The sequence below is a fragment of the Oryctolagus cuniculus genome, chromosome 10 (genome assembly GCF_051225735.1).
Source record: "Oryctolagus cuniculus isolate XC-2025 breed Fujian yellow rabbit chromosome 10, ASM5122573v1, whole genome shotgun sequence".
Lineage (NCBI taxonomy): Eukaryota > Metazoa > Chordata > Mammalia > Lagomorpha > Leporidae > Oryctolagus > Oryctolagus cuniculus.
In genome coordinates, this window is record NC_142876.1 from 86329556 (window position 1) to 86341719 (window position 12164).

The 12164-nt window shown below is 46.5% G+C and overlaps 1 protein-coding gene and 1 long non-coding RNA gene across 54 annotated transcripts in view; one reads left to right on the top strand and one right to left on the bottom strand.

Moving 5' to 3' along the window:
• Positions 1 to 1415, bottom strand: part of LOC103349250 (uncharacterized) — a 603064-nt gene extending 601649 nt beyond the window's left edge. For 37 of the 50 annotated variants that reach the window (XR_016214679.1, XR_016214701.1, XR_016214703.1 and 34 more), the window contains exon 1: positions 890 to 1415. This is a non-coding gene — a long non-coding RNA (uncharacterized LOC103349250). The remainder of the gene's footprint in view (positions 1 to 889) is intronic. The other 13 variants (XR_016214684.1, XR_016214697.1, XR_016214689.1 and 10 more) reach the window with 5 other exon arrangements.
• Positions 1 to 12164, top strand: part of ADAMTS9 (ADAM metallopeptidase with thrombospondin type 1 motif 9) — a 173427-nt gene that overhangs the window by 1877 nt on the left and 159386 nt on the right. For all 4 annotated transcript variants that reach the window (XM_002713292.6, XM_008260887.5, XM_008260886.5 and 1 more), the window contains exon 3: positions 5217 to 5379. In XM_002713292.6, the coding sequence (XP_002713338.6) occupies positions 5217 to 5379 (163 nt within the window). The remainder of the gene's footprint in view (positions 1 to 5216; positions 5380 to 12164) is intronic.

Consider the following 12164-nt stretch of genomic DNA (forward strand, 5'->3'; position numbering starts at 1 on the left):
TATTGGCGCGTCCTGAGCCGGGGTTGTGGCCCGAGGATCCCTGGCCAGGGAACTGGGAGTTCCTTCTGTGTGTGTGTGTGTGTGTGTGTGTGTGTGTGTGGTGGAAGGCGGTGCGTAATCTAGAGGCCTCGCGTTCGGGGGGGGGGGCTTTTTATCACGCTCAAGGAACCCCGAGGCTGAACCGGATTGACAAGGAGCAGGTCCTGTCCCAGCCACGGAAGGGTGGGCCGAGGGCTCTAGGGGCGGGGGAGAAGGCGGAGTCTTCCCCGGACGCTTTGAATTAGGGTGGAAGCTGAGGGTGGGGGCACAGCGCAGTCCGACTCTGCACCCTGCTGGCAGGGTGGCCAAGACTAGTAGCAATCGGGAGACCGGGAGCCTGGAAAGGTTGCCAGGACGTGATGCGGCGCTTCTGGGGTTTTTGCCATCTCTGGGGTCCCTAGGGGTCGGAAAAGAGCCTGCGGCGCATATTTCTTTAGGGGAAGAAAGCTGGGGAGTCACCTCCCTGCGCTACCAAATACGCATTTAGCTGGAATACAAGTTGGGAACCCGGCTTCCTGCTCCCCGACCTTCCCCCCCACCCCCAGCCAAACATGCCCCCCCATTTTGTCCTACAGGGCATCTCCCCACCCCTTCCCAAATGACACTTGAGGACTTGCTGTAAGGTTCTGACCCCAGTGAGGACACTCCCTGACTTTCCCAAGCGACATGCGTTTTTGCCATGCGAGTATGACGCAGAAACTTTCCCGGGTCGGGCTCTCCCAACGCACGGCGCCCTACGCGCCAAGGGGGTCTTGGACTCTGTGCCCGGTGATGCGTTCACTCTTCCCCCGCAGCACTTCTGCCCTCCCCTCCCCCATCACCTGGTCTAACTGGGGTTTGGGGCACTTACCCGAGGTGCTCGGCTGCCTGCTCTGCGTACTGCTCTTCGCGGGTCCCCTGTTTCTCATCCTCTGTGTCGCGCGGTGGAAGGACCTGGAGGGGCACAGGCGATTCTGAAGACCGGAAGGGGGCAGGTGTAGCCTGCTGGGATGCGGGACGGAGCTGAGCCCCTTTTGCCCCCAGCCGAGCCCCAGAGCGAGCCCCGGAGCAAAGGCGCCCACAGCGCGGTGTGGAGGTTGTTGGGGGTAGGCGGAGACCGGTTGGCGAAGGGGGAGGGGGTGCTGTGTTGAGTCATCCCTGCCCGGAGACCTAGAGCTGCAGTCCTCCGCGTCTCTTTGAAAGGTTAAGGCCTTGGGGGGAGTAGTCAGACGTTTGAGCTCCAAGCATCCGAGCGCCCCCGGATTCCCGGATAGCAAACCCCAATTCTGGGACGGCAGGGCTAGGTCTGCCCGTGGAAGTCAAGTTTGTAAACAGTCTTTACTCCTCCTCTCTCCCCGCCTCCACGCCTCTGAATCCGAGTGGCCCCAGCACTTGTATAAATATTTTGCTGCGCAGGCCCTTCGTTTCCATTGGCAGTTTTAGGTGGCAACGTGCACGTGGTCTCCTTAGGAAATGAGAACCCAGGCTGCAGAAACGAGTTCCCGGACTGTGATAACCCCCTTCCTGTTCTGTTTAGTTTGCCATCTGCCTTTTTTTGGAGAAGGGGGATCACATGCACCTTCAAGACAGGCACAGGACCTGTTTGTGGCTTCAGCCAGTGGTCCAGCTCCAAGACCCCCACCCCTGTGGCTTCCTCCTGGAATTTATCTTTCCTCCTAAGGCGTCTCCTTACCATTCTGCAGCAGTAGCATCCTGAGATTCCTGGTGCGTGGCCCCCAGAAATCTTTGCACTCTTCAGAGGGGACGGTGACAACCCTTCCCCCAGCACATCAGTCATCAGTTTCCCTGGATTTCATCTCAGATGTGTTGCTCAGCTCTTAGGAACATCCTCACCCTATTTCCAGCCCTCTTTTCTGTTCTCTCGCATTCTCATTCAGACCAGTGGCTAAGAAATTTCCACGAGGCTGCTCCAATCTTTGTCCTCAATTCCTGGTGCACACAGATTCGGAACAGGTATGGGCCAGATCACTTCCACCACGTTGGCACACTTTACAGAGTACACCCCTCCCCCCAGGCTCCTTCCTTGGGCTCCCTTACACGGCTCACATCCAGGTACCTGGGTCTCTCCCATTTCTCAGTCTGAGCCCCACAAATCCTGTGCATATTTCAGGCTTGTTGTAGGCGCCATTCTCAGAGTCCCTCCCACTCCAGTCCTAGGCTTACCTCCTGGCCTGTGTGTCTTCAGATGGACTTGATCCTCTCACCCAGCTTCCTATGCCCAAATCATGCACTTTTATTTATTTATTTATTTATTTTTATTTGAGAGCCTGAGAAACACGGAAAGACCGATAGACGGAGAAAGGCAGTTCCCATTGGTAGGTTCATGCCCAAAAGAGCCCCCGATTGTAGCCACAGGTGGGATCCAGTTATTTGAGCCATCACTGCTGTGGACCAGGGCCCACATTAGCCGGAAAGTTTTTAAAGTGAAATTTGTATCATCTTCCCCAAGAGACCTTTTCTCCCCGACTGACGGCTTCTTTCCCTCTCCACCTTCACAGACCCACACGTGCTTAGGATATTCTGTTTGTGTTGAAGTTCCTGGCACGCATGGTCTGTTCCTTTCTCCTTGGCAGTGGGATCAGCATCAACTCGTGTTTCTTCACTACAGCATCCTTGTGTTTTAGAAAAAAGATACCAGACAAGATAACTCTGGCTCAGCAACTGTTCTGTGAAATCAACAGTGACGTTCATGTTGGTGTCATATTGTTACCATTTATTGCGGTTTAACTCTGTGCTTGGTGCTGTGATAAGGGTTCTGTATATGCAGTGTCTCATCTAGGTCCTAACAGTCCAGTCCTCCAAATCACTAATTGTGCTGATGAGCACAGTGAGGCTTTGAGACCTAGGGACTTGTCCAAGGTCTCAGAGCGAGGCTGTTTTGTTAAAAAGACATTGACCCAAAGCCAGGATAGTGAGTTCTATAGGAGTAGAAGCCCATGGAAGATGCAATTAGAGGTAAGTTTATTTCGATGCAAAAAATTTTGAAATCTATGCATAGTTTTTTCCGCAGCATGTGTATTTCATGAATTGTTGAAGACCTCTCTTACGTACAGATTTCAAAACGTTTTTGCAGAAAAATGAACTGGCCTTTCAGTTCCATTTCCCATGAACTTTTTGAAGTCCTGTCATGGACTCAGCACTAGCGTTCTTGAACTTTGGACAAGTCACTTCCTCTCTCTGTGGCTCAGTTTCCCCATTTACCAATGAAAGTGGCAGGTCTTCACCAAATGTGCTCTCAGGCTGCTGCCTGCTAGTCCTGTTAGGGTGGGTTCCACATGCTGTAGCGTAGAACACCCCCTGTTCTTTGTCCAGGGCTTATTTGTTTAAAACCAGGTAGCGGTACCTGGGTGAGAATCAATTTGTTCAACAGCTTTTTCTCCGGAACCAGGTGCTCTGACTCTTAGTCTGATCACAGTAGAGATGTCTTCTCTTTAAGCTCATGAATCACGTGGAGAACTTTAAAGGAAACAAAAAAAGGACTGTTGACCATATCCCTAGAAATTCCGTATCTCTGAATGTTAGATGGTGCTCCAAATCCAATTTAAAGAAATGGACCAAAAATCTGATGTTCCCATATTTGGGGAACCACTGTCTTAACCTAGGGTGTCTCACACCTTCTCATGTATGACATCACCCTGGGGAGCTTGGCAGTACCCCCATTCCTGGGCCAGGTGTTTGGCTTTAGCCCTTAAGGTGCCCATCCCATGTCTGAGACCCTAGGTTTCATATCAAGATCTGGCTTCTGACTCCAGCTTCCACCAAGAGGATGGGGATGATGACTAAAGGAAGTGAGTGACTGGCACCCCCATGGCAGACCTGGATTGTACTCCCAGCTCCCAGCTTCAGCCCCAGCCCAGCCACAGCCATGGTGGGCCTTTGAGGAGTGAACTAGCAGATGGGAGCACTGTCTGTCTCTGACTTGTCTTCTCTCTCTCTCTCTCTCTTTCTGTGTGTTTCTCATTCACTCTCACTTTGTCCCTGTCTGTCTTTCTGTCTGTGCCTCACAACTAAATTTTTAAAAATTTCAAACTGCAGTTCTTGGTGCCTAGCCCAGAGGTTTTGATTCAGTAGATTAGATTTGGGGTGGAGCACAGCTCTTGGGATTTTTAGCAAGCTCCGGGATACTGAAGGTGCTGATGCTAACCTTCAGGAATGGTCATTTCCCTTTTGTCCGGGGAAGGCAGACAGTCTGTGACTTTTTTCCATGTGGGAAATGGGACAGTGTGAAAGAGGGAAAAGCTCACATTTTCCCATTAAGCACCACCTCCCACATGCCATAGGAGCTTTTCAGTGGTGTTGTACTGTTTGGTTTGGGTGCAACCCTGAGGCATCATTTATCATTTGCAAAACTTGTGGGTATGTGGAGAAGAGACAGGGAAAAGTTACCATTTTCAAGGTGCCTAGAAGGATTGGCAAAAGCCACTTGTATCCTGGTGGTTGGAGGTTAATACCAGCCAACACCAAACCACTAATGTGTTGTGAGCCCCTGCTGGGCGTCAGACCCATTGCTAAGCACTTTGTATGCATTTTCACACTTAATTGGCACAGTAACACTTCACAGTCTACTGCTTGGTTCCCAAATGATAAACAAGGAAGCTGAAGCTCAGAGCTGTTAATAGTTTTTCTCAAGGTGGGTGGGTAGGTGGTGATGCTGGGACTGGAACCTAGCGAGGTCTGCCTCCAGAGCCTTGTGCCATCTCGTTCCATGGTGAGAAAGGGAAGGCACAGTGACCCATGTGTCACAGTTGCAGGTGGCACCACCTTGAAGGCGTCACAGACAACATATGCTTCCTGAATTTGAATCAGATAGAAGGCTGCAATGGCCCAGCTTCTCCCTCTGCAGTTCCCAAAGTTTCCAGGCTATCCTAACACAGAGACACACTTTCAGCAGCCTGCAGGCATGATATGATTGGAATTTGAGTACCAAGGAAGTGTTGGGTAGACACAAATTGGGATAACAGGTGCAATAAACCAGAGCCAAGTCAAGAATAAGGTACTAACATAGCAGAGACTGAGAAGAAGCCACTCTGCATGTGCTGTGGCATTTTCAGTTTAAGCAGCTGTCCTGGGAAAAGGATTGGGCAGAATGACTGTCTCCACTTGGAACTGATCCCTTGTTTTTTCCTCCCAGTGGCCGAGTTATGTGCCATTGACCTCTCATCTCTCTTCATTTGCAGATGGGGACATTCCGGTCCCATGATGGGGATTATTTTATTGAACCACTACTGTCCGTCGATGAACAAGAGGATGAAGAGGAACAAAACAAACCCCACATCATTTACAGGCGCAGCCCTCCCCAGAGGCAGCCCGCACCCGGGAGGCGTGCATGTGACACCCCAGGTATTTGCTTCTTGCTTATGTGGAGAATCCAGCCTGGGGAGATAGGCTGATTTCCATATTTCAGAAATCTCTCCCCGTGTACCAAGTGCTACCATATCCACTGCCTCTTATTCAGTCTTCCAGTGAGGTAGGTATATCCCCACTGCATAGATGTGGAAACTGCACATTAGCTTCTGGTCCAAGGTGGCACGGCCAAGAAATCACAGAATTTGTACTCAGAAAGCCTTGATCCAAGCCCTCTGTGGGCAGAGTTGCCTCTTCTGTTTCAAGTTGTTCATCTTTAGGGTTGAGTCGAGTCATGTCTTGAGGTTGTGATGACAGTATATTGAAACAGCAACTGCTTATATTTTCTTGGTGTCTTCTGTTTGGGTGGTCTTGCTTTTTTTTTTTTTTTTTTTTTTTTTTGCTATGTAGGGTTACAACACAAGGAACTCAAAGAGACATCTGTGTGGTTATTGGAATTATTCTGGGCTAAGGTTCTGTGGCTGAGGTTCTGTGGTTGTGCTGAGGTTCTGTGGCTGCAGGGGTCATGGGCAGGGGGCTAGGCCCTGTGCCGTCAGGTTTCAGTCATATCCTTGGATGTCCATTGCTTGTTGGCCTTCCATCATGCCCAGATAGCAGGAGGCCTGGGCTGTCGTGTTTGGCCATCATCAGGGGTATTTCATTGTGTGTGCCGGGGAGTGCTGCTGCTTGCCTGAGTTTCCACATTTGCAATCTTGCAAGGACCAACCATTCTGCCATCTCCGCAGCCTAGTCACCCTCTGCCTGATGATGGCTTATCTTAGAAATCAACCCTCAATTTGTGCCTGTGTTTAGGGTGTTAAAATACTCTCAGAAGCAAACTCTTGGACTTCTGTTTTGGAAACTTTCTGCTTCTCTCCTTTATTTTTAAAATGTTGCATCAAACCATTGATTAGCTTATGGCAGGGGGTGTCTTTCTGCCTTTTATAAACAATGCCAAATTCAAGACCCACAGAGTTTCTTCGTGTGCTTCCCAAATCATCACTTACTTTGTCTTCTACAGGTATCAGGTTGTTCCAGTGTAACAGTATCTGCTGTCCTCTTCTCTTGGAGTTAATATTTCTAAATTGAATCCTTTCATGAAAGATAACATTGGCAGCTGTAACCTGAAGTAGCCATGTCTAGGGATGTCTTTGGACTTTATTCCACCTGGCGCTGTGTTGCTACTAGGATTGAATGGACTATAACTGAAGAAAGCTGCCAGTTAGAGCCTTTGAACCGCCAAGGGAAGTGTATACTCAGAGAACCAGCAGCTTTCCTAGTATCAAGATTGCCAGCCACCTGCAAGTTTAGTGGACAAGACACTTACTACATTTTCTTTAGCCATGCTAGTATGACTATTGAGCTGTGCCTCCTGACTTTCTAAATCTGTGTTACCAAGTTCATACTTTATGTGAGTGGTCTTCAAAAAGTTCATGGAAAATGAATATTCTGAAATACTATGTATGCATTTCAACATTTCTCCCATCAAAACAAACTCATCTTTTAATTCCATTTTCCCAAGAACTTTCTGAAGTCCCCTATATATATATATAAAATATGTATATGTATATATGTATATATATATTTATATATATATGTATATTTGTATATGTATATAATGTTTGATAAAGGAGAATATATGATTCTTTCCCTTCCATATTATTCATATGTGTTCAAAAGACATTGAATTTGTATTTTCATTGACCAGTGATACCTGGTGATGTTATTCTGGCTGATTTTATATTCTGGCTAATTTTATATCAACATTTTAAAAAACTACTTTACATAGTGTTGTTGAATACTGGCCTTGAACAAAGCACTTTACCTGTATTACTTCACTTAAAGCTTACCGCAAACCTATAAGGTAGGCACCATTCTTATCCACACTGTACCTGGGAACTGAGGCTCCTGCAGATGAAGTAGCGTGGCTAGTTCACAGGACACTTCAGATTTGTCCGATTCCATGGCCCACAGTCCCTGTGCAGAACTGTATAGAGAAGACAGTGAGAAGGGCAGGAAGAGAAAGTTTTCCTTAATATTCTATTTTTTTTTAATTATTCAAGGTTTTATTTTTTCACTGAATTATCCAAGTCAATGGGCATTTGATTTGCTGGCTACAGGACAAGTCATTGTCAAGTCCTGCCAAACAACACAAAACAGGAGGGAAATCTTTGAGAGGATAAAGATTGAAAACAATGAAAGGTGACTTAATTTTTCAAAGAAATTTATTTAAATTACTTACATGCGTTGTTGCTATTGGCATCTTCGAGTTGCACCTTTTCAGTCACCAGTGGCGATTTGTAGCTTTCCTTCTGGTTTTTGCTTGTCCATGACCAATATGGCACTCCCTGCCTTCACCCTGAGTGACGAATCCGGAGCCCAGCAGTTTTGCTTGGCTCTACCAAAGGTTGCTGCTGGACTGTGCTCCTCTGGTTTCTCTCTTCCAGCTGCTTCTGCACCCCTTCTTTGAATTCAGATGCAGGAGGCTCAGAACAGTTGGAAAGAACTTTGGAATATGGCACAATTCACCAGCAGCCACTTGAGGGACGAACCAGCAGGTCATGGAAACCTCCGAAACCAGGTAGCCCTTGCACAGGGAGTGAAAGTAGAGTGGGGTTGGGAGTAGTCCCCTGTGCCAGAGAGGAAGGAAAAGGACTCCCCAGGAGCATCCACTCGGTGGCCGTGACTTCCCTCTCCCCCAGCCAAGATACCCAAGAGTAAACCGCAGACCCTGGGAACGTTATGCAAATGCTGATTCTATAAACACACACAGACACATACAAACATACTCAGACACACACAAACTCCTCTCCCAGACAGATGGGGATGGAGCATGAATCACTGGTTTTAACTAGTTTCCCAAGAGGTTCAGATGTTGGGCTACATTGGACAGTCACTACAAAAGGTGGGGTTAAGGCTATAGTGACTATCCTCACTTGCTGCTTGCTTGCTTCTCTTTGGACTTGGCTATCTAGATCAGTGCTTTCTGTGTCTTATTTTCTCACAGGATGATTGAATATTTGTGCTGGAGAAAACCGTAGCAGTAGAGTCTAATTTTGTACAGATGAGATAACTGAAGTTACAGAATGCTCGATTTCTTGTTTTCAGAAAGATTGATGCCCTGTGTATTCAACAGCAACCCATCAGGACTTTCCTTAACCCTAGCCTTTCCCTAGCCAGGAGCAGGCCCCTGGGAACACCTTGCAGAGCTGGGTGTAATCTTTTAGTTGCTGAATTACAGGCGTCTGAGTAGAATAGGGCACTATGGCTGTAACACTACCGCATACCTGTGATATAAGTATCGCTGCTCATTTATGAGTCTTGATGCATATGATTTTAAAAAAAAAGATCCTGATATAACTTATATTACAAAGACAGGTGTAGAAGAAGTCAAATGTAATGAAAAGTTGATGGGTTTAGAAAGGAGTCTATAACTTCTTTTATTCATCTATCTGTGAGCAGTTCCTCTGTGCCATGCAGATAAAAATCAGAAACTATGCTTTTTCAGTTGGTTGTGTGATCACAAGCACATTTGAAAGTATAAAGTAAAGAATCCCCAATGTGGACCTTCCACAGTTTGATTCAGGACTAAATGAGCCCAAGAAAGCTTCTGGGATAGTGTTTGACAGATGACAAACTGTCACTGAATAGCAGATTAAAAACAAAGCGCATGAAAGTAGACAACACAAGACCCTAGTAAAGGGAAGAAAACTCAGACTACCAAACCCCAGAGCTAGTGGCTTAGAGCATCCTGATTATTAGCTCTTAAAGAGTTCTGTGGGATTTGCCCAGGGTCACCCTGCCAACAAGTGGCAGGGCTCAGAATCATGTCTGTACACTTGTTTTCTCCAGACCCACTGTAGAATGGTAAAATTTTATTTCTCAAAAGTTTCTCTTGCCCAGAGACTGTGCTTCCTGGATTGTGTCTGTTTTGCCGTCATTGGTTGTATTCATGTGTGTGCATTTGTACACTTTGGTGTGTCTGCTTTTATTTATCTCTTCATCTTAACTGGAATTTCCTTAGGGTTCAGGATAGAAAGTAGGGCATCTCCTTCCCATGCATGCCCTTGTGACTGCAGCGTGCCTTACACAGTGGGTCTTCCTTCAAGGTCACTGAGGTCATTGCCTGCCTGTCACTGTCATACTCCAAGGGACCAAGTGATAGGCTTATGGGAGCCATCCGGGGGAGTGTGCTGCTTTTAGAAGCCACTTCCTGCTGATCCGTTTCACTGCAGGTTCCCAGATAAAATCCCAAGTCCTGTCTCATGGACACTCCTGATTTGACCCTGAATTTGGCACAAGAGGATTTAGGTGCTCTTATCCACGAGCCAGTCAGGCGTCCTGTTAGATGAGTGAGAGAAAGGCAACAGAGAAGGCTAAAAGAACACTATTTTTGCTTGCCTGGTCCTAAAACACGGTGTTTTCTTGTGTCTGCAATTTCTGCCGCACCCTTCCATCTGAGCAAGGCCGGCTGTTTCTTGTTTCTGAGAGCAACAAAGAATTGTCTGTCCCTTATCCCATCAGTGCTGCTTCTAAGAATGCACTTGGACAGTTGTGTGAAGGTGTTTATTAACATATGATGGTGTTCATGAGAGCAAAAGACTGGAAACAACCTAAGTACCCCTCAGGAGGAGGATAGGCCAATAGATGATGGGGCATGCAAATGGTGGAATTCTATGTAGCCATTCAGAATGAAGATAGAGTTCTATGTTCAAACATAAAACAAACACAGAAACATATGTATATTAAGTAACTAGGCAATGATGAACTATTTATAATCCTGTTTTAAAAGATGTCAAAGTGTGTGTAAAGAAAAATCTGAAGCAACGGAATGACAGTATTAACAGTGATTATGTCTCTTTGCTGGGAACATAAGTAGTCTTCTTAAATTTTTGAATTCTCTTATTTTATCACTCTTTGTCCATGAGTCTGTAATGGTTTCATAATCAGAAAATACAGGTTAAAAAAAAGAAATGAGAATAGTGGTGTTTAGCTGTTCTGTAGCCCCATGGCGCTTGTCACTGTACACCAATAACCAAGACAGGAATGCATCTCTGAGGGCTGGAGATTGGCAAGACAGCCCCCTGTCCTGCTATTTTGGAAATGAAATGGTCTCCACAACCAGACAGGTGAAAATCTTGCTTTGTGTTTGCTTCTTTAGGATGCCTGTGCCTGTGGTCACAATTGCTTCCCTCTCGTCTCAGTCCTATGTCCACTGAACCGACCCTGTGATTTCTATGACTAAGTTCCCATTGGCGACTGGGTACTGTGTTTACCACCCACATTAGAATGTGCTACCACTTCCTGATTGGGCTCTGAAGGCTGCAATTATAAGGACTGGAAAATAGCAGAGAATAATTAAAGCCATCATTTGTTGGGCTCTTAGGTGCATACAGGGGTTACTGTGGCAGACATATTACCCACATAATCCTGTATAATACCACAGTTGAGAAAACTACAGCTCAGAGAGTTTGAGTGATTTGTCCAAACTCACATAGCAGATGGGAGGTAGACCTGAACCTTGAACCCAGATCCAGTTCCCGGCTGAACTGCATTGAAAACTCAAGTGGAAAACTTGAGTTTCCAGAGTGTCTTCCTGACTTCCATCTGATTTCCAGTCCCTAAGTGATACATAATAATCACCAACATTTGCTGAGCATGCATTGTTTAGTGGATGTTGTTCCAAGTGCTTTGCATAGATTGTGTCTGTTAATCCTGGCCTCAACTTCAATTTTGCAGATGGGAGAAATGAGACAGAGGCATAAAGTCCATTAGGTTGACCCACTGAGGGTCACAAAACTCATTCACATAAACAAGCTCATGGTCTTGTTAGGGAATATTCGTGGCCTGTCCCATTGTGGATTTGACTGTATTCATATAAGAAGTCCGTTGGCTGGCAAGATGATAGAAAATGCTTGTCTGGAATTTGATTTGAGGAGAGCTGGCTGCTGCCTGAAGTTCCCACTGCGATTGTAATGATTCGCAGAGACCTAAGTCCCAGTTGGAGTGTAGGCTGGTTACACATTGGATCCCATTAATAATTTAGCATAGATTGGTTGATTAGATTAGCTGCCTATGACTTGGGCCCAAATGGAGCTAGAGACGGAGCTGGGGAGCAGATCCCTGAAAGATTTTTCAGTAAATGATTCTGGGACAGCTGGTGGATTCCGGACAGTGGCAGAGGCTTTGGCTGACTTCACCATCTGCTTGGGCCAGAGCAGGTCACTGGGTGGTGGCTGATTAGTGACTCAGGAAGAGGCCAGCTTCACTCCACTTCTGCCACACACCTTCTACACCTTAAAGCTCTTCCTTCTTGCCTTTTGGCCTCTGGAAGAGAACAAGCAGCATTTAAGGAGTCATACATTGGGCCAGGTTAAAAGTGCTGTAAGGTGACTTTATTTATACTGTTATAGCTCCCTATGAGAAAGATGCTTTGATTAGTCCCATTTTACAGATGAGACAGCTGAGAGAGGTGAATGAACTTTGTCTACAGCATGTCAAAAGGGAAACAGTTGGCACCACACCCCTAGGCTGGTTCTGAATTTTTCAAGATCATTGCTGCCTTTTGGGGCCTGCTGTTTTGTGTAATGGTCCTTTGTTGTGAGGATAGGTCCTCAGCTGTGTTTATTATAGATTCTTGCCTCTGCATGAGATTAAAAATTCAAAGCAGAGACATAGATAAAGAGCAAGAATGGGAGCAGAATCTCCTTAAAGAGAGATGCACCCCACCCCAGTTCAGGGGCCCCTTTATTAGGTAGGGATGGTGCCCTAGTTGAAGAGAC